General features: G+C 38.4%; 2 protein-coding genes across 6 annotated transcripts in view; one reads left to right on the top strand and one right to left on the bottom strand.

The window, feature by feature from the left end:
* CARS2 (cysteinyl-tRNA synthetase 2, mitochondrial) overlaps positions 1-2,498 on the top strand; it is a 32,988-nt gene extending 30,490 nt beyond the window's left edge. For both annotated transcript variants that reach the window (XM_060233699.1, XM_060233700.1), the window contains exons 14-15: positions 12-269; positions 1,228-2,498. In XM_060233699.1, the coding sequence (XP_060089682.1) occupies positions 12-269; positions 1,228-1,290 (321 nt within the window). In that variant the 3' untranslated portion in view covers positions 1,291-2,498. The remainder of the gene's footprint in view (positions 1-11; positions 270-1,227) is intronic.
* A 2,232-nt stretch (positions 2,499-4,730) lies between these two features.
* The window catches only part of NAXD (NAD(P)HX dehydratase), a 113,610-nt gene continuing 95,611 nt past the window's right edge, over positions 4,731-22,729 (bottom strand). For 2 of the 4 annotated variants that reach the window (XM_060233695.1, XM_060233694.1), the window contains exons 2-10: positions 13,871-14,021; positions 11,911-11,956; positions 10,625-10,713; positions 8,860-8,968; positions 7,734-7,784; positions 7,555-7,659; positions 6,793-6,913; positions 5,420-5,540; positions 4,731-5,127 (exon numbers count right to left, since the gene is read on the bottom strand). In XM_060233695.1, the coding sequence (XP_060089678.1) occupies positions 4,977-5,127; positions 5,420-5,540; positions 6,793-6,913; positions 7,555-7,659; positions 7,734-7,784; positions 8,860-8,968; positions 10,625-10,713; positions 11,911-11,956; positions 13,871-14,021 (944 nt within the window). In that variant the 3' untranslated portion in view covers positions 4,731-4,976. Of the gene's footprint in view, positions 5,128-5,419; positions 5,541-6,792; positions 6,914-7,554; positions 7,660-7,733; positions 7,785-8,859; positions 9,030-10,624; positions 10,714-11,910; positions 11,957-13,870; positions 14,022-20,077; positions 20,453-22,729 lie in introns of all 4 variants that reach the window. The other 2 variants (XM_060233693.1, XM_060233698.1) reach the window with 2 other exon arrangements.

Raw genomic sequence — 22,729 nt, 5'->3', positions numbered from 1 at the left:
TTGACTTATAGGTTGCTCTCGAACGCAAGCACTCAGCCATGCTCACCAGTGTGATTGATGAGCTAGTGAGCTTCCGGGGCCAAGTGCGTGATTTTGCTCTTGCTGCACCTGAAACCACAAGCGTGCCTGCTGAAGGCGCCATCCTGTCCAAAGAAGCAAAACAGCAACAGAAGGAGAAAAGGCACCAGCTATTACAGGAGAGAGAACCTCTTCTGCAAGCATGTGACCGCCTGCGCCAAGACCTAGCTGTATATGGTATCAACATAAAGGTTCGCACTCTTCCTCCAGCCCTGATACTTGGCTGTGTTTTTAACCTCGGTGGGTTGTGGTAAGGGTTTTAATATTTTATCTTTTCTTCACCCAGCTAAGAAAAGGTAAGGCAGCTTTTTTGCCTTTTGCTCCCTAAATGGTTACAGTGTGTTTGAACTTGCTTTGTGACATTTGATTGAATACAGACCAGCTCTCAGTTCTGTTTTTGCAGAAGCGGAGCTGTTCGGCACTGGAAGACCCTTTAGGAAGTTGCAGTACTCTAGTATTCCATTAGGAAGTTCCATTGGTCCCATTAGGAAGTTGCAATACTCTAGTACTCCTTTAGATACAGTAAATGAAGGCAAAGAAGGTGGTGCTGAATTGAGCACCAGTACCCTGCAAGTGATTTAGCTCGCATGTAATAACATCTAAGAAAAAGAAAAGACTTGCAGGCCATTTTAATTATACCCACTAGCTTTCTAAAACTTTATTAACTGTAACCACAGTGGATGTTAAACATCTCCGGAGAAACCTGATTTTCTTAACTTCTGCAAAGTATAAACATGGTCTAAGGCAAAAATCATGCGCAGGGTTATCAGTGCCAGAAGCCCACTGCACCAGCAGAGCGCTGCAGTGTCCTGAGAAACAGAACCAAAGATTCAACTACAGAGGCTAATTTACAATAGAAATTAAAGTAACAGGTTTAGGAGGGGACTGAGGCTCAGGACAGGCTCTAACTCCACAACAGTTTTAGAGAAAGCAGTCGAAGCACTCAAACCAAGACAATCTGGGTTTTAGAAACGTGCAACCAGCCTACCAGTCCTATGCATGCTGGCTTTGGAAGCAAGTCCTCCTGAATTCACTAGGAATTACGTTGGAGTACATGTATATCAGAATGGGTTTAGGTCTTCCAGCTCTGAGCCATAGGCATTAAATAAAATAAGTTTAACCTTTTGTTGTTCATTCGTGTGTGCACAGGACAGAAGTATAACTTCCACGTGGGAACTTGAAGAGCCCATTAAAGAACAGGAGAAGAGCTGATGCAGATGCGGAGTACAACTGGACTGATAAATACTGTGGAGATAGCGAGAGGTTAAAAATATCTATGCCTTGAATTGCTATACTTCCATATCAAGGTGGTCTCAATGTTTCTCGCGTTCTACACCTTAAATTTAGAAACTGTATGCCTTTGTCCCTTCTCTGAAAAGACTGGTACTTTTTAGAGTATGCTACAGATCCATTACCCATGGTTGTAGGCCTTTCTGTTTTTGAAGACTTTCAGACCTCTTCTCATCACTATCAGTGTTGGAGCTAAGCTGCTTCGTCAGGGATCTCTTGAAAAAGAAACCTCTCTGGGGAAGTTACCATCACCAGGTCTAGAAAGGCCAGTGGTAAGTTGCTTGTGTTCATAAGTCCCATAAAAGAAACTTTGGTAAAACTTAGAGCCATGATTTACTTTAATATGACCAGAACCCCTCAGAGGTTGATAGCAAGGCAATCCTAGCCTTCTATGTGCAAAGACATATTGTGTATTCATGGGTTTTATTACAAATATTCCATAACTCTTTTCTCAAATATTCCAAACATACAGCAAAAAGAGTTCCAATCAAGCTGGAAGACTATTTAAAAGAAGCAATAAACCAGTGTGGGAGAACACCTATAATCACCAGATAGAGAACTTGAAATCTTATCTGCAAATCAAATAATTCACGTTTTATTCTTCTTCAGAGTATAATTGGGAGTTGAAAGGATCCCCAACACATAGCTCAGAACTTTAAACAGCAGGGTTTCTGGATTTTGTTTTTTTTTTAACTGATGGACTCTATCTTCAAGATCCAGACAACACCTGATGTTAAAGTCTTTTTCCTCCCTTCAACTACAAAGGTTGTGTGAATGCCCAGCAAACTGTTGTACTCACAGGTGGTAGAGGAGAGTCTGTGGCCAAAGATCTGGAATTTGGACACCTTTCACTGGCAGTGGAAGGAGAAATGCACTCTTCCCACTACAAAACATTCAGCGTGAATTCCTGCACAAGCTGCTCAGATGAAAAGTGCCAACAGTGGACTGGGAAAGTTCAGGGTATTTGTAAAGATGTGAAGCTGAAAATGTTTTAGATGTGTTCTATTGTGATAACAGACAAAATTCAACACAGATGGTCTTTGTATGAGAGTCCTGCTTGCAAACTTGCAGACTGTTGTTAACGGGCCTGTATCGCTTAACCTATATATCATTAAATAGCTGGCACTGTTGCTCCTTTTGTAAGGCTGTTTCTGACTTTGATGAGATTCAGTATGCGAAGTGTAACTTGGGAGAACTGCTTTCCTTAACTTTTTAAACACAAAGCCATGACAACTGATTCATTTGCCAGATTTTTATTTCCTTTAAAACTGCTACATCTTCAGATTGTTTGTTGTAAAACCTTTTACACACTGATGAGCAACATATTTGCAACTTCTGTAATACAGTTAAAACAGGCAGATTCAACTCTCGCTGTTCAGATACCAGTTTAACAAATCCAAGTTTTTATATCGTTTCCCTGCAGATATAGTTTTAAATCTCCTGTTCTATATAATGACAGCTCAATTTTAAATGACAGCGACCATTTTCACATTGCATTGTAGTGCTAGCAAAGTGTAGCAGAAATATTGTTCAAATATTTAAAACAGGCCAGATTCTTGTTTTGCCTTCCTACATGGATACCCAGGGGGTCTCTGCTCATTCCCAAGCATGGGAAGGCTGGATGGGGAAAGGGGAGGTGCAACAAGGTCCACCATTTAGGAGCCTGTGTGTATTGCATGGGAAATACCATATGCCTGTATCAGGAAGGGATCATACCCTGCCATAAAACTGATTCATATGTTCAGAAAGAGCACATTGTACCTACCCATATTCTGTACCAAGCAAAAGGATGTTTTCTATTGTGAGAACAGATCCCCTCCTGCATCGTTTACTAGTAGGTACCCTGCCATTTTGAGGGAATGTTTGAATTGGTGCTCTGAACTTTGATGGAAGTAAACAGTGGGAAATGCTTTCTATAAAAAACAATTGTGGTCTGAGGTAGTAGTCACAGTGCCTCCAAAATATTAGTTGCAAGCACAAAGAAATTGATGCAAAGCAGTCGTCATTGTAAGCAGAGTGCAGAGCCCAACCACTCTCAGCTGTAGCAAACTGTCTCTATACAGCTGGGAATGCTGGTTTAGAGCTAGATTGTGGAAAAGAGTTCGTAATCCTGTGCACGCTTACTTTGAATTCAGTGGTGCTTACTTACTTCTGAGTAAACATGCATAGGATTGGGTTGCAAGTCATTCAAGGAAAAAAAAAAGTATTCTACCAGGTGGAATTTCTTCTGTGGAAATAGTGCATAGATCCTACAAAATTAAGTTTATACCTAAACCCTTAGCAGCTAAAACTAGTAAAAATACACCTAGAGTTGCTATTGTATTTCCTCTTGGATGCTTGTGCTGTCTTTGTATACAAATATATTCAAAGCCATTATGTTAAGGAAAAGTTGATACAGCAAATCTTTGAACAACCTACTCTCAACCCTATTCTCTGAGAGGGAACTGTTTAGTAATGTTACATGACTTAAGGCAGCCCTTTTGCCTTTCACTCTCCAGTAGTCTATGCTGGTGATTTAAAAAAAAATTGTGTGTGTATCACTGAACGCCAACAACTGGAGAACACTTTATGCTAGTATAAAAGCATGAAGGGCACAGTTCATCAACAACCTATTCTGTGCACAGTCCTTATCAAATGTGCATAGATGTTTGTTCATGGTAGATTGTTTCCTAAGCCTTTATTTTTTAAAAAACCAACAGCAATCTTTGATCAATGTGTGCTTAATTTGTATGGTCTGCAAATGATTTGGTTCCATGTTCTAAATTAGCCCTGAACAGTAGATGACACTTTACATTCTTCAGCTAAATAAATACTATCTTGCATGCCAAGTTCTGCAGCTTCCTGTATTGTTAAAGACAAAAAAAATTGGTGGTGCCCATCCCTTTTCTCCTCTCTTTGCATCCCCAAAACAGGGAATTAAAATTGGTGCTTTTGTACCAAAGATTTGATGACAGCAACTGGCATGCATTCCCTGCTCAGCAGCAAATTTCTGAAAGCAAGCACAATATTTTTGCAGAACTAAAACCTAGTAGGAGTTCTAAGAACAAAATAGAGATGGCATCGGCGCAAACTAAGCTGAATTGATGGACAAATATGATGACATATTCCAGCCACAGTTAAGGTCTTTTAAATCCTATTTGTTTCAATGAGTGATATGCAATCTTAAACAGAACTGTAACTTCCTAAATCCCTTGAAGGAATGCATTTAGAAGGCAGTAAAACTTTGTATAGGACTGCACTATAAAATGCTTATTTTTCTTACTATTGGCTGGATTATACCCTTTTATCATTCTAAGGTGCCTTTTTTGCTGCTAGCAGACAGTTAATTATTGCTCAATAATTGTGAAATAGAACAAAGGAAATACTTTCAGTTTTGTTTTATTATATTATAACTTCTGCAACTACAGCTTATTCAGCTGAAAAAAAAACCCACCTGTATTCCAAACTCTTTAAAAAATATCTACAATTTTTCCTATCTTTAAAAATTAAAAAAACTACTTAGTATATTGCTAACAGCACTTGAAAAAGGGTTCATTCTGCACGGATGTCCAAGAATAGTTTCCTTGACTGCCAACGCTGTGTGTTCTTCCTCCTCTGTTGCTTTGGTTTTAGGTTTCAAAGAGTTTATTAAAAGCTGCTCCAATTTCTAAAACCATGTCAGAGGCTGTCATGGACCGTCCAAATTTCTGGAAGGCTTGGTTGTTGCACTGCCTGGTAAGCGAACATGCTCCAAATGCAGCCACTAGAAACGGATTTTGACTAGAAAACAAACACAAGAATCTCAAAACATGTGCGTGCACAAAACACCCACACCATTTTCTAGGATTTTAAAAACCCCTAAATGATGCAGCCATTCAGATATACAATAAACTCTCATTTAACATTACTTAATTTCTGTCTTCTGTGGATAACTGACTGGAATGTTACATGGCATTTTTGGAGCTTTCAGTTATTAATTTTCTTTGTCTCTCCCCCAATAACAAAGTGTTTTCAGTAGCCTGTTTCTTTAATGGCACTGCCATATGTACGAGAGAACAGAGGAGCACCTTACCCATTTGTTTTTTCTGGCCCAGCAAGGAAGGCCCAGTGTGTTAGGACTCCAAGAGACCCTGAGAGGAGATCCCCTTGTCCACCACACCTTCTGCTGCTTCCTTCATGGCTACATACAAGCACTACGAGGCAAAAGCAGTTGAATATACTTGAGCTTTTAAAATAAAATAGCTTGTGGAAGAGAAGAGAAGCTCAAGAAATGCTGACACAAAATAACACTTTATTTGGGAAAAGGATGTCAGCCATATGAGACCTAAAGCAACAAGATATCAGTTATTTATTTTGTTTCCCTCGTGAAAAGTTTACTTCTCAAGTCAATAGGTTGTTAACTTGGGACAATAAATTCCTGGTTTTTGTATTGGAGCAATACTTCTAAGAGCCGATTGTTTCTTTATTCTGGATGAAAGTAACTCAAAATAACATGACTATCCTGGAGAAAGATTATGAAAAACTTAACGGCTTGTCTGTTCAGGCAGCAAATCAATCCTAGGCAGAGTTATACCCTTTCAAGCTCACTGGGGGGTGGGGAAATTATACTGCTGTGTGAGAATGACACCTAAAATGGTGCATCATTTTATCCCAAAAGTAAGGTGTGTGCCATTTTCCTTGTTAATAAAAGCTTAAATCTTCAAGGGTTTTTCTTTCTAGTCTTGCACAACTTTTACTCTAGTTTTTGAAAACTTCCTATGCTTTATGTGTGATTACTAGGGTTAAGGAATAAGCCAACTGGCATTAAACAGATTCTTCAATGGGCAGGTTATGTAACCAGTCAAAACTCACAGTGATTTTGCACACCAAGAATTCACTAATTTCCCCAGATTTAAGATGCTGCCACATATTATCTTTGCATGATTCGTTATTTTTGTACAAGATACCTTCCTAATGCTTACCTCTCCCCATTCTAAGGGACCAACTGTATCTCTCCTGTATCTAGCTAAGTTTGTCCCAACATTTTTCAAAAGAGAAGTTGCTATAGTAACATAACTAGCAAACATTAACTGGTTACTCTAGTAAAGACTAATTGGTCAATCCTGACAAGATTTTATAGACAATAGTTTGCAAGTCTGAAAGTTCTTAAAGACTCAAAATTAGAACATAAAAGATTTTTATTCACACTTGATTTTAAAATAGCTGCAGTACCTTTCTTCCTGTGCTAATTCACCATAAAATATTTTATCCTGCTGAGTAATAACAGTCATTTATTTTAGTAGACATTTAAAATCATTTTGATCAACTAACCAATTCTAACCAGCATTCATAAAGTATCTATTTTCCTATTTTTAATAACGCTACTCCATCGCCAATATATAATGTATATCTTCAAACTTTTGTAATATATTTGCTGAGTCTCTTCTTTAAACGGCAATGTCTTACCTTTTTCTCCATCTGAAATAAGATCTCGCTCTCCTTTCTGAACAATTGTCAAGTTTCCCAAAGCTTGGCTGAGTCTTAGCACACACCCATGATGATCATTACTATCTACAGGGTCTCTAAGCTAAGACAAAAAAAAAGTGAAATGAAAGATGTAATTCAGTAATAAAAGGAATTTTTTTAGCTTAAATGTTCTCAAATTTCTCATGGAATTGTTTCTAGATATGTATGGGGCCATTCTTGCAGAACTTATGTGCACTACTATGTTTTACTTGAATATGGACAATATTAAGTGTGGTTAGTTTCTTTTTTTATAAGAGCTCTGTGGCACAGAGTGGTAAGCTGCAGTACTGCTCACTGTTCTGTACAAGTTCTGCTCATAACTTGAATTCAATCCTGGTGGAAGCTGGGTTCAGGTGGCTGGCTTGAGGTTGACTCAGCCTTCCATCCTTCCAGGGTGTCTGTTGTGGGGGGAGAAGATAAAGGAGATTGTAAGCCACTCTGGCTCTGATTCAGAGAGAAGGGCGGGATATAAATCTGCAATCTTCTGCCAAGGTTTTCAAAATGAGTACCCAGCTTGCTGGGGGTAAAGTGTAGATGGCTGGACAATGGCAAACCACCCCATATGTTGCCATGAAAACGCTGTGATACAACATCACCCCAGAGTCGGAAACAACTGGTGCTTGCACAGGGGACTACCTTTACCTTTTAGTTTCTTTCTGAATCTCTTTTGTATAAACTATATAACTAAAAATATGAACTCACCACAGCTTCATACAGTCTGCTAAACTCCATAGCATTTGGAGTGAGAATAGCTCTAGGGTAACCCTGAATGAGAGAAGGCTGTTGGACAATAAGCCATAAACCATCCTGCACAAGAAAGAGAAGCATTTAGTGCGAAGAACACAATTATGCAAACAAGCTAATGAAAACTGAATACTTACAGCATCAATTACAATAGGGATTCCTTTGACCTTGGATTTTTCTATAATACCCTGTTTAAAAAAAGATTTTAATTATTGTAAGTTCACTTGTAAAAGTGCAAACAATTTTACCCTTTAAAAATCATGAACAGGTTTTAAGAGTTTCAAAATAAGGAATATGAACACAGATGCTTCTAAAAAAACTAATAGTTCAAAATCTAATCTGTTTTGTATTCTCAAGGATTTTTTTTTTTTTGCACGATACACCCCCAGGCTTTTTCATCATAAGCTTGTCCAGACTAAGGCAGCTACGCACATACATTTTTTAGCAGATCAAGTTCAAAGACCAAGATATCACCCTGCCCAACCAAACTCCCTACATATATTAAAACATTTGCAAAGCTGTCTGGAATATGCCGCAGTGCAGTATGGAAGAATATAAATACTTTGGGGAGTCAAACCCTATGGCTGAGATTTCCCCCAGCTGCTGGTTTATATTTTCACTGAAAAAGTGCTCTCCAAGCTCTAGTAATGCATTGTCCTTAAGTCAAGCCCCTGCCAATAAACTATGCTAACCACCCATCTCCCATTGTTTAAATATTTGTAGAATTTAAATGTAGAGTATTTTGTTAGATGCAAATAGGGGTTGCGCACAAGACATCTTTATTAATAATTTCCTATCACACACTTCTAAAATCTACTACTATCCACACAGAGCTCTGATCACATAGCAGACTACAAATTTCAGTTAAATACAAAAATATGTTTCATATTGTACTAGAAAAGGTATTCTTAAAGCATACTACATCCAGTGGTGGGATCTCTTCTTTCTGGTCAGTATAATGGCTAAAGTGAGAGATAACATTAAAGCCTTGGTTTTGCACTGACTTCAAAAAAGTGCTTTCTCTAAATCTGGGAAAACTCAGAAGAGAAGGCTTAAATTATCCCCTTTAAGGAAGTTAGCATTCACTTGTCATTAACAGAAGGTTCACACAGAGGCCAATTTTAACAACCATTCCTGATAGTTTTGCCAGTCTATTACTCCCTTGATTTTCATTTTTAAAAACTCTCAATAGTTACCAGCGGTGAACTTACAACAGAAATTCAGCTTCACAAAAACAAAGGACAGTATATTCAAAACCATTACCTTGGCATTCTCAAGTAGTATGTCGTCCCTCCCTAATCCAGGCCCTATGACAACGGAGTGTAGTCGTGGTAACCACTTTTCTACTTCATGAACAGCATCAGGGCTGTCACTGAGGAGATAAAAAGGAGCACAAAGTGGCAGATTTCCAGAGTCTTTCATATGCAAGGACCCTCACTTTCCCAATGAGCCACAGTAAATACCACCCACTCTATAACATCTGTACTGCAAACAACCTGGAACAAATGATACCATTTTCTCTTATACTGGTACCAAAATAGATTAGTGCTGTCCATACATGAAGAAGCAAATTTGTGTGCTTCCATCCCAAGTAAACATGGATGCCCATGCACCTATGATATGGACTGTAACACATTCAGGTGCTCTCCTAACAACCAAGAGGGTAAATGCCAGTCCATTCCTCTACGGGGAATATTAGGTTTCATCAAAGAGCGGAGAAGAAAATTTCTGAAGGGAGACTCCAAAGACTAAGTGCAAGAATTACCCTAATGTTAACAGTGTGGTAAGGCAAGGCAGGTTTGTCTTTTCTCTTCTAAAATATTGATAGGAAAAAAAGAAGAGAAGGAATCATCTTGTATGTTTATGCTTTTTGGGAGGGTCAAGTTCCATTTCATACCTTACAGGCACCATATTTTCCATTTTACTTCCTGGGAGTGTTTTCCCTTCCTTGTATTCTTGTTTCCATATTAAAGGTGTTAAAGTGACCAATCTCTGCCTAAAAGTTTGCATACACATTGGTCTCAATTACACATGGCATGCAGGCATACTTATACATGGAAAATTTCAACTAATAGAAGGGTCCTTTCTGTATCTCACCTGTGTTTTTTTTTTAGCAAAACCATTGTGTTTTGGGTTTTTTTGCCATCAAGTCATAGCTGATTTATGGTGACCCCATAGGGTTTCCTAGGGAAGAAGTGTTCAGAGGTGGTTTGCCATTGCCTACCTCCACATCACAACCCTGATGGCTGTGACAACAACCCATCCAACTACTAGCCAGGGGCAACCCTGCTTAGCTTCTGAGATCTGATGAGATCTGGCTAGCCTAGGCTATCAAGGTCAGGGCTTTTAAACCATAGCAAGGGTCTATTTAACTAATCTGGACATACCATTTGAAAGATAAGTTGATTTGAGGCCCTGAGCACCACTAATTTCAGAACACAGCAGTTGCCACTGCCTCCCACTTACCTAAAAATAATAAATAAGTTCTGTTGTCAATATGGTGCAGTGGTTAGATTGCTTGACTAAAATCTGGAAGACCTACATTCAAATACCTATTCTGCGATGAAAGTTTGCTGGGTTACACCTTGGACCAGACACTCTCAGCTGCAATAACCTCACAAAATTGTTGAGGGTAAAAGTGAGGGAGAAAAAAAAAGTGAGCTCATGAAGAAAAATAATCTTGGTAATTCTATAGTTGGCATGAACTGCAGCAACACAGAGACTTCAGCTACTACGACTAATGCAGAATGAAATTATGGTAAGCATGACAGGATCATCGCAGCAAATACTAAAAATGCCAGGTACACTGTGCCTATCCGCCAGGGTCTAGAGAGAGACTGCATTTTGACCCTGAGTAATAACCTTGAGCTAAGAGAATGTGAGTGCCAGAATGCCACATAAGGGCTGCAGCTCAGTTCCAGGTTGCCTTTTGGACTGGTTCTGGGGCCTCAGCTTTGAGCTTTCAAGTCACACACAAATGTTCATGGGAGAATGTATAAAGGACAAAGTAAAACAAAAAGTTACTTACAGAACTGGATGAACAATTAGCTCTGGGCTGTAAGACTTTATTACAGTTGCTGCATCTTTGGTACAAAATACGTGGGACAGGTCTGCACCCTAAGAGAGTTAACAAACAGTTGTCCCATTAGTACTAGCACTGAACCATCACGAACTAATTATTCATTCAAAACTGAACAAGCAAATAAGAAAAGCAGTTTCTGGCCTTATACTGCCACCTGACAGAACAAAATGGTTTCTTAGGTCTTCTTTCCATACTGGTACCCAATCCCAAATATATTTTCTTAGAAGTCAAATGACTTCACTAGAATAAATGTTCATAGGTATAGAATATAAGTGTAATCTTAGGCTGTGTTCTTACCAGCCCTCTCAAAACAGCAGAAGATTACATCAGTAACTTCAGAAGTTCATCTTGAATGATGCTAATATACCCAGCATCTATACCCAACCATCTATCCAGCTGTTACGGTGATCATGTTGTAAAATATTTGTTGCTATCTTTCAACTGTATTAAAGTACTTATTGTAATAACTGGTTTTTGATGTTTTATAACTTTGATCTTACCCACCCTGAGCTTGCTTGCAGTAAGGGCGGAATAAAAATCCAACAAATAAATTAAAAAATAAATAAACATCAATTGGGATAGTAGATTCCTCACTGAGTTTTCAGTGCTAAGAACACAAAAATGCATTATTGTAAGGGTAAATGCTGTTGTAAGTTAACACCTTGTGGAAACCTCAAGGACATAAATATGTCTGAAGCATCATCGTACATTCTCTGAGCAAATTATTTAAAATTATACAAAAAATCATTAGCAAGTAGTATTATTTTCTCATTTATATATTTTTTTAAGTTTTAACATTTAGCTCATGAAAATTTCTGTACTCCAGAAAGTCAATTTAACATGCAATCATGTTAAGTCTGTTGCAAAACAAACAAACTCCAGTGGCACCATAAAGACGAACAACGATTGTTTCGAGTTTTCATGAGTTTCATAGCTAAATAATCATTTTCAAAGACTGAATATTACACAGGATATTATACCAATTTGCAATTTATTATCAAACTGGTAATAAGCCATCTAAACAAGGTACAGTCAGCTTCTATCAGAGTAGTCAAAGTCTCATTCATTTCAATGTGTCTTAAACATACTTAATATTAAACTGTTGTATGCCTTATGCTCATAACGTCATGCCTAATGCCATTTTCAGGGGGCTTAGTTAGGCTTAACTCAGGGCTGTATAGTGGTCCAACTCTTTGAACAGATACCTCATGCAAAGACAGAAAACCACATACCACTTTGAGAGCTGAAATTGCAGCAAAATAGGGTGCCCCTGTGTACCTGCAAATGAAAAGGCTTAGCTTAAGAAGCGCATCTACTTTGCAGATAAACTAGAATGAAAATAACTAATTAAAAGACAATCTATCTTTTCCTCCTGTTAATTACACACCCACTTTAAAGTTTAGATTTAAAACTGATCCTGTCACAACTATGTCAAATCTAGCAGAAAAGACTAAGATAATACTATCAGTTGCTGTGATAGCTGCCATGCGATATACTGTTATTTCTTGAAACTGCTTCTTTTGATAGATATTTTGTTTATAAGGTAAGAATTTATTAATGAGAAGAAAGAAATCATTGGATTGTATGAAACAGCTTTCTTAACTGCAAATATCTTATGACAAACAGGACTGTATGACTGCATTTAATCTACTGATAGAGAACTTGAATGTGACCTCTCTGAGACACCGTTATCAGGCTGTTCGATCTAAAGATGCTCTTTCAGTCTGGCCAAGCTTTTAGATTAGTGAAACAACAATAACAAAATAAAACAATCACAATCTCTATCTCTACACACACACACAGAGTGTCAGACAGTATTAGTTAACACAATATAAGGGGGTACAGAATATTTCACAAAATAGCTATCCCACCTTTCTGCCCCTTCAAGAGCCAACAAGGTGGCTAAAAAAATTAAACATATATAATGAAAGTCACATTTTAAAACCAGTTAAACCAGCCAAAAGAAAACCCCAAAAAAGCATAAAACTGCAGCTAAAATACATACACAAACATAAAAAACAACAATTAAAACACTGGACAGGAAGGAGGATAAGAGATGCAGACCTCCAAATTTCAATTCCAATGTCCTCTGCTATTCAGATACTTATTAGAACCGGGAAATGAGTTGGGCAGTGAGGATCAGGGCAACTTTTATTATGAAACACTGACATGTTTTAAATGTAATTTTTGAGGGTCAGAACTTCACTTTTCAAAGTAAAATCAAGCTTACATTCTCAAGATTCTGGAGCTCTGCTAACAAGACCTCTAAAGCTCCAGTTTGTTTCAGATATCAAAGCAAAAACAACTATCATCACATAAAATAAACCTTGAAAGACCTTGTATAATTCCATTATTTTCCTTTCCTCATGCTTTGATGGAAGATAACAGTTTTGTGCAAACTGTGCTTGTGCAATGAGTTAGGATTCCAAGCATCCTCCTTTTTAACTGTCTGACAAGGAGGATACTAACTGGCTGGGGTTACTACCCTGTCTGGGAAGTCCCTTCTGTTCCTTTCTGTAGGAAGAGCACCACACGCATGTAGCAGGAGCTTCCCTCCTAAGTTTCAGACAAATTAGCAAGGCAAAAGAATTCACAGAACTGTAACCCTGTATAAGTCCCATCAGTCTGCTTTGAGGCAAGCAGGGCTGAAAGGGAAGGGGTCCTCCAATGGACAAGTTAAAAGTAGTCTGCATGGTCCTTTCTCTGAAGCAACAGGAGGAGCAACCCTCTCTTGAATAAACCCTACCACTGAAGTTGAAGAATATTCTACTAGAATTCTAAAGACAGTGCCACTTAATCTTCTCCTCTGACTCACACATTCAACCAATTTAGTCTCAAAATTGAAAAAGCTCTGAAGTTATTCATAATCAATCTTCTGGGAAGTTGAATCTCAAATTAATGCAGATGACTGAGTATGACCTATCATGCCTGCATAGGTACTGAATAAAATCACATGTTGGCAATACATGTGCCTCAGGCCTTTAAACAGAAACATACATCTTGCTTGGCAATGGCCACTCAGCTGGTCACCACCTGTAGAAAGCAGGAACAGTTTTCCAGGCAAGGAAAGATTTGTAAAAATGGAAGACATGTTTTCCCCTTCTAAAATCTTATGGTGCCATCAGTAGTAACTAAAGTAAGGTTTGAGGACTTATTTGCAAGGAGGGTGATGTATAATTCCCTTTAACTTACTCTTGGCATCCTCCAACGATCCCTATTCGTCCATCTTGGCCTTTATGTTTTTTGGCAGTTAAAGGAGGAATAACATTTCTCACCAACTGAAATATATTCTCCATTTCCTTTATTGAATGCGCTTTGTGCACTGAAAATGATCTCTCTATAACTGGAAAGGAAACAAGCAAGTATGGTTACATTACAAAAGTGAATGATTATATTCAACATGAAGACTCGTTAACTTTAAATATGAATTCTGACTACCAAGAAATTTAAGTATTAACAGTTCTTAGGCATACCTTTAAAATCCTGCATGACAGGAGCATTCTTAATTTTAAGCACTGCAAGCAATCTCACTTGCTACTAACAACCTTTGCAGGTCTGGGTAGGCCATAATCAATACAAATCATCAACCAAGCAAACAAGTGAACGCATTTGTGTAGCTTTGCAAATAGTGTGCTGGACCTGCATATCCAGACCCCAACCTTCCATTCTCCCACAGTGGCCACACACTTCTGGAAACACTGGAAATATACTAGAAAAAAAGCACAGTTTCCTCAGGAATATCCCTACACAGTAGGGAACACAACACGTAGGTTATATAAATCATACTAAGCCTGTTGGTAGTCTCGTCCTTGCCAGATATGGCAGTTGACAAATATCAGCCGAGGAGTAAGGAGTCTGTATGACTGTCCTTTCAGGCTGAATGGCTGACACCGTACTTTAAGCTCCCACTCTCTGCAATTTGACAATGTCCATGTAATACAGGGGACAGTCAAACAGGAGCATGTTAAGTAGCAGCATGAACTAGGATTTTGCATCTGCTTAGATTCCACCCCCCACATCAACAGTGGTATTGGAATAGCCACACTGATTCTCTGTTCCCTGCAGTGGCGGACTGGGTCTAAAAATACTGCTTGCCAGCAGACAAATGGGGCCCACCCACAACTATAAGGCTATCATTTAATATTTATAAAAAATAAAGTTTTTGAAAATACATAAGTGGAGAAAAGGTACAATTAAAACTTTTACAAAATAAATGTGTATGTGTATATATGTTTGTGTGTATATGTTAGTAATTACAATGTACATATAGTGTACATTTTACTGGCAGTCTGCAGTAGATATTAAATGTAAATACAGATTGCATTTTCTCCAGGGGAGCTGATCTCTGCCAGCTGGAGATCAGTTGTAAATGTGGGAGATCCCCAGGCCCCACCTGGAGGCTGGCAACCCTAAATACAATGTAAATTTTAGTTGTATTACAGTAATAATATTGGAACTTCTATTATATTTTCAAACTACTAAAAGAAAATTAACATTTTTAACATATTGTCTAATGTTCAAGGGAGCCCACTTTATCAGGGGCCCACTTGCCATCGGGCAAGCTGACACCGTGGCCAGTCCACCACTGGTTCCCTGCCCCCCAGGGGACCTCTGTTCTGTATGTTTATTTAACCTCCTCTTGAAGCTGCTTATAGCTGCTGCCATTTCCTGTGGCAGTGAATTCCATGTGTCAATGACTCTTTGGGTGCAGAAATACTTCCTTTTATCTGTTCTAACCCTACTGCTGGTACTGTAGAAAGGGCAGTGTATAGAGGAAAGAGAAACAAGTGAGGGAGGATGGTGGTGCTCTATCCCTAGTCTAAAAGCCATCTTGCAATGAACTCCAAACTGTAATTACCCCTCTCTTCATTTGATGCAAGGCAACTTTTACACCAGGATGCAACCAAATCCCACAACTGAGAATTGCACAGGAGAAATGTGTGTTGACAAAAAGCATAGACTGGTCCTTAATCACTTAAACCTCAAACTGCAAATCAGAAAAAAAGATTAATTAATTCATACTATATAATAGCTACGAATGTTGTCCTTCATTGGTGTTTCTCTTGAAGTTCAAGCTACCTACTTTTAAAAATTCAAATACTGCTTATTTGTCACTATCAAATACATTTTACAAGTAACACTAATTTCCCAGAGGGGAGAAAAAATCTCTAAACATCTATATTCAACAAGACAGCCTAATAATTGCACTATCAACAAAAAACTCCTTTACTTCATCCTCAATACAATCGAACAAGTAACACACTAATATATGCTGAGATAGAGCCTTACAGGTCAATAATTCTAGCTCATCATTCGAAATAGAAGCCTTCCTGCAATAAAGTCATTTCTCTGCCACTGAAATTACATATACAACCTTTTTAAAACAGACCCAGAATACAGTTATGAAACCTCAGAGCATGATTTAATCTAGTTGCACTTAATTTTTGTTAAAAGCCAAAAAGGAAGGCTAGTTAAGACCATAAGAGAAGCCATATTGGATCAGACCTATTGTCCATCTAGTCCAACACTCTGTGTCACAAAGTGACCAAAACCCAGATGCCATCAGGAGGTCCACCAGTGGGGCCAGACTCCAGAAGCCTTCCCACTGTTGCCTCCCAAGCACTGCCCCAGACAGTGTTCCATCTATACCTTGCAGCTAATAGCCACTGATGGACCTCTGTTCTGTATGTTTATTTAACCTCCTCTTGAAGCTGCTTATAGCTGCTGCCATTTCCTGTGGCAGTGAATTCCATGTGTTAATGACTCTTTGAGTGCAGAAATACTTCCTTTTATCTGTTCTAACCCTTCTGCTCATTTCATTGTGTGCCCACAAGTTCTTGTATTGTGAGAAAGGAAGAAAAGTATTTTTTCTACTTTCTCTATCCCATGCATAATTTTGTAAACCTCTATCATGCTACCCTCTCTATCATTATTTCTCCAACCTCTTTAGCCTATCTTCATAGGGAAAGCGTTCCATCGCCTACATCATTTTAGTTGCCCTTTTCTGCAGTTTTTCCAATGTTATAATTTTTTTTTGAGATGCTGTGACCAGAACTGTACACAGTATTCCAAATAAGGCTGCATCATTGCTTTATACAGGGGTATTATGATACTGGCTGATTTGTTTTCAATTTTCTTTCAAGTAATCCTCAGTACAGCATTTGCCTTTTTATCGCCATCGCATAATGGGTTAACATTTTCAGTGAGTCATCTACCATGACTCCAAGCTCTCTCTCCTGGTCAGTCTCCCATCAGTTCAGACCTCATCAACAATGTGCATTACTTTGCATTTGCCCACATTGAGCCTCACTTGCCACATTGATGCCAACTTGCCCAGGCTCGACAGATCCCTCTAGAGTGCCTGACAGTCTTCCCTGGTTCTCACCACTATTAACAACCTAAGTGTCATCTGCAAACCTAGCCACTTCACTGCTTACTCCCAACTCCAAATCATTAATGAATAAGTTAAAAAGCACCAGACCCAGTACAGAGCCTCGCAGTTCCCCACTGCTTACCACCCTCTTCTGTGAAAACTGCCCATTTATACTCACTACCTGTTTCCTGTTAATTAAGCAGTTTTTAACCCACAGAAGGACTTGTCCTCTTACCCCATGACTACTAAGTATACTTAGGAGCCTTTGGTGAGGAATTTTATCGAAAGCTTTCTGGAAGTTTAGGTAAACAGCATCTATTGGGTCACCCTTGCCTACATGTTTGTTCAGCCCTTCAAAGAAGTTTAATAGGTTAGTGAGATAAGATCTTCCCTTAAAGAATCCATGCTGATACTTCCTCAATAGCTTTTGTTCATCAATGTGCTTATTAAATCTATCTTTAATAATGGATTCCACCAACTTACTGATATCATTGTTAGACTGACCAGCCTGTAATTTCCTAGATCTCCTCTGGAACTTTTAAAAAAGATTCATATTACATTAGCTACCTTCCAGTCCTCAGGAACGGAGGCATATTTTAATGACACATATTTTTGTTAGGAGATCCACTAGTTCACATTTCAGTTCTTTCAGAACTCTTTAACGTATTGAACGTATGCCATCTGGGCCTGGTGATACTAAGGGCAAACAGAGTGAAAAATGGACAAGAAGTCGTAGTTGATGGTGAAATCTCTTTGGGACTCCTTCAGGTTCTCTTAATGTTAACAATGTATATTTCAGTTCTTTTCCATAATCATGGGAATTAAAAACTTCATTATTTTCAAAACAGAATATCAACTAAAATGGACACAACTCTGATTAGGAGACTCAGTTTTATGCTGGATATCTATATTATCTGTATTATCATATCTATATTATTCCACACCTTAAAAACAATGTAAACAAATGGGATGGGGAAGATCAAGAAGCTTCAGATGCAAATACCTATAGTTTAAGTGAAGAGACTAGACATACACACACACCAGAAGCAGCAATGAGTACTGCTCTTTTCTCTTTTAGTAGATAATCACTGTGCTCAGCCCTACATATATTTTCCAGAACAAACAAACATTGCTTTCCTTAGAAATTCCCCAAAAATATCAAGCTTTATAACTATAGTGTAGTGTCAGATACCTAAATAAATTACTACCAAGGGTTAATAATTCACAGTAAAAGTGGTTATGAAATCAGACTAATGCCAAGACACTGAAGGCTTAAAAACAAACTCCAGTGAACCTAGAATTTAATTAAGGGCACAAACACAGAATGAAGGGCACACAGACAAGATTGCTTAATATAGATTATTGACCCATTAACACCTTAATCACTCTGTCATAAAGACAAAGGAAAGTTAAACAATGGTAAGGGATGTGGATTTTCTTCTCCTCTTCTGAAAAGGTTTTTCAGCAATAGTGAGAACAGAACCAAAGGCCAACATCTACCTCAAATGAATCAACAACCTAGTGCATGAAACCTATTTAAACTTGACCTGGCATCTATCAAATACCTATAGGTTGGATCCTACAAGTAAATGCAGAAACTTCCCTGTCTTCTCCTTGCCTCAACAGGCCCTTTTGTGACTCCTCCACCCCCAAAGCTGATGTTATGGGGTCTCCTGGCACAAGAGGGAAGTAGCAGAAATTTCCCCCAAATTTCTCCCCAGTGCCATTTCGCCTATGAGACTCCCTTGACTCCCAGCATCAGTTCCCCTCTTCAGGGACAACAAAGGGCTGCTGGAGCAAGGGGAATGCAATCTAGAAACAAAAATGGTTTGCTTTGGTTGCCCCAAACCTTGACAAATACTAGCACAGTCCCCATGGAAACAGAAAGGGGTTTTACCTGAAGATCCCTTCCAGTTTTCAAGTTATGCTACAAAGACTCTCAGAATTTCAAGAGGACAACACAAACAACAACACTAAATCCTTGCCTACCATTATTAATTTTGAACTGCAAAACTGAACAGGAGTAAACACCACATACAGGTCACAAGGGCTGAGAGCTGGGCCTATGGAATTTATAATCACCCAGCATAAATTTAGAGTGTCCCTTTGGACAAATTTCAGAGATCTTGGCAATATAATGGAGTCTTGGAAAAGATGGATGTAGAAAGAGTTCTTTGAGGATAAGAAGTTATCTCTTACTATACTTGTTTGGCAGAATACATACCACTAACTGAAGGCAGCCTCAGGGTCATTGGGGGTGAAATTATTAGAATGCTGTTTAATAGAGCAGGAAATGAAGTACCTTTTGAGGCTGTAAATCACAAGCCTTCAGAAAGGAAGATTTCATAGTGGTGCAGATGAATGAAGGCCTAAAAAAATTGAGAGGGACAGGACTGAAGAATTCCCCAAGGGCCTAAAACAGATTATTTCCCACCTAATGCAAGACAGCAATAAACTTGCCCAAGTAAGGTTTGTGAGGATCAAATCTGAAGCATGTCAGAGATCACAGTCAACCTAAGAGCAAAGTATGTACAATTTTGACCGATTTTAAAAGAAGGACATCTAATTACCAGAATGGGAGGGCAAGAGTCTGTGTGTATATATTGCTCTTGAACTAAATACTTCCTCCCAAACTAATATGAATTACAAATTATTCATATATTATACTTCTAATGTAGTTCAAGCTGAACACTCAATTACTAATTCCATCTCTCTGATAAAACACTAAATACGATATGAATTATTTAGCAGGTGAACAGAATTTGCTTTTATGCCACCACAATCATTATAGCAGAAATGCATACTATATACTGCCACAACAACAGAGATATGCATACTGTGTTACTGCCACGATCTATCCAAAAGCAAGTCTATAGAACAGCACAACCTTCAACAAATGCCATGTCTATGCCTCAGAACACAACACTAACCAACCAATTTTTTAAAATAATAATAATTCACTACCAACATGAACAATATTACTAGCTACCAGGTCCAGGTATCATTTATGCAACAGAATGAAATACCTATGGGTGGAGATAGTGCTGCTGTCATAGAATTATAGTTAAAGTTATCTCTGTATGACTGGTGGTTTGATCTCTGAGAAGGGTTGCTTGATATACACTGTGACCTTTGAGATACCATAGAAGAAATTCCTGCTAACATCTGTCCCAACATCTGCAACATCTGGAGCTCTCTAGCATGCTCAGCTTCTCTCCTCTTGTCTTCAATTTTAAGCCGCTGCTCTTCATATCTGTAGAACTTGTCTTCAGTCTCCACACTTTGTTGCAGAAACCTTTCCATCATTTTGTCCACGGTTAAGTTTGTGTGGCGTTTTTTTGATCTTTTAGTCTGAGACAATAGGGGTGATGCATTGGTGTGAGCATTCATTTGTTTAAAACCTAGAAGAAAAGAAAGGTTATTTTTTCCTACTTTTGAATGTTTTTAAAAAGATGTTACAACAATTTACTTATGTCATTTCTATTCCACCTTTCTTTTTCCAATGTCAACTGTGTTCCCCTCTAGTCACATTTTTTTTATTAACTAACCACTACTGACAAACATTTAATCACATGTATATACTTGTTAGTTTGAACCTTGAAACTGTGATGTTTTCACAACTAATATATTTACTACTTCATTTCACATCCTGCTTTTCTCCCTAAGGTAGAAAGTAGGTTACGTTTCTCCCCAAGGCAGAAAGTTGTGAGGATAGGCTGAGTGTATGTGTGACTGGTCCAAGGTCACTCAGCAAACTTCCTTGGCAGAGTGGAGATTTAAAGCTGGGTTTCCTAGATCACAGTATGACATTCTAACCACACAACCACATATTTATAATTATAGTAGACAGTTGTAGTAAAAATTGGAAAAAGGTGAATCCAAAGATTCAAACAAAATTTAATACTCATAAGGATTTTTCAGGTAGCATTCTTGGAAAAAGAAAATAACTGTTTTAACTATTTTAACAGCTCCGCTTTATTTGTGTATTGCAAGCAATTACCTAGTTCAACACACTAATTCTCTGCTTCCAGATCTGCATTACAAAGGGATCTAACTGTAAACATTTCCTCTTTGATGTTATTTATGTGTAAAAATAAGCTTTTTTAAAACTGCAAGTTGATGGGCCGAAGATGTCACCTTTCTAATCTAGATGTATACAAAATGCATACACATGTGTGTACTACTCAGTTTGAAATAAAAGTCAACTGAAAATCAGGAAACATGTGCAAAGGGTATAGTCTCATTTTGCTCTCCAATATTTTTTCTAAAAATGAGATGCCTACACCTGTATTTACATGTTTAAGATGCTGCCTCTGCTATCTGTTTGTATATGAGAAATTAAAGAGTACTTGTGAAAAAGGCCTGCAGCTTTATACACATCAAGGGATGAATGGTTTTGTTTTTACCTGAAGGGATTACTATTCCCTCCCTATATGTCAGGCTGCATGTTTGAAAATGCAGACAAAAAAAACATTGAACTGCATGGAGCAGCTAAGAATTTCCTCTTGAACCAGGATAAGTAAGACAGGAAACATATTCTCCTTAAGAGAAAAGACAGGCAAGACAGTCTGATGTAATGGTCAGATCGTCAGACTACCTAGAAGACCCAGGTTTGAATCCCTGCTCTTCCATGAAACATGCTGGGTGACTTTAGACCAGTAACTCCCAGCCTAGCCTACCTCATGGGGTTGTTGTGAGAATAAAGAGAATGAGAAAACAACAGTGTGTGCTGCTCTGAATCCCCATTGGAGAAATAGGTGGATATAAATATCCTAAATAAGGCTGTCTGCAAATTCATCAAATGTTCAGTGGAGTAAGGACTTGCTAGAGCAATAATCCTGCCACTTCCTGTTTTCTGAAAGGTTGCAATGCATTGCACATGCAAATATAATGCAGTTTATTTACACCCCCTGAAGCAAGCATTTCTACATCTCATGAATGTGCACACCACTGTCAGTGTCTGTAGACATGAGAGGTTCACATGCATGTGTGCAAAGATTTTCCCCAACTGTAGGTCTAGTATAAGTGAGAGATTAAGGTCTGCAGAGTTATGCCAATAAAGGTTTTTGGAATCGGAAATGGTCTGCAGAACTTTGGATTGGTATGAAATGTGCTACTGGGACAACCACATAAAAGTCAGGTGTTAAATGTGCTATCAATTAATATGTAACTGGCCTATTCAAAACAAGAGTCCCCCTGCTTATATGTCTAAAAAAGTAAAGGTAGTTCCCCTGTCCAATCACCAGTTGTTTCCAACTCTGGGGTGATGCCGCATCATGATGTTTTCATGGCAGACTTTTTGACAGGGTGGTTTGCCATTGCCTTCCCCAGTCATCTACACTTTACCCCCAGCAAGTATAAACTATATGCCTATATCTATATCTCTATAACTATATCTATATACACATACTGAAGTTTTTAATAAATTGAATGGATGTCAGAATGAAGAACACAGTCAAAACACGTTTAGCTGTATTATAGGGAACTCTGCCTAAACCTCTCATAACAGGATGAGATTTTCCTTCTGTATTGTGTGTCATTAAAAGCACAGGAAGAGATTCCCATCCTCTGTCTAGACGAGTGGTGGGGAAGGAGAGAATAATGCTTTTGCAGTACAGCCAAGATTCCACCAACACCACCCTGGCGGCCCCTTTCAGGAGCTCAAGACAAAATGATGT

The sequence above is a fragment of the Heteronotia binoei genome, chromosome 3, assembly GCF_032191835.1.
Source record: "Heteronotia binoei isolate CCM8104 ecotype False Entrance Well chromosome 3, APGP_CSIRO_Hbin_v1, whole genome shotgun sequence".
Taxonomy (NCBI): Eukaryota; Metazoa; Chordata; class Lepidosauria; order Squamata; family Gekkonidae; genus Heteronotia; species Heteronotia binoei.
The sequence above is the reverse complement of the archived record's forward strand: the minus strand, read 5'-3'. Positions and strand labels throughout refer to the sequence as shown.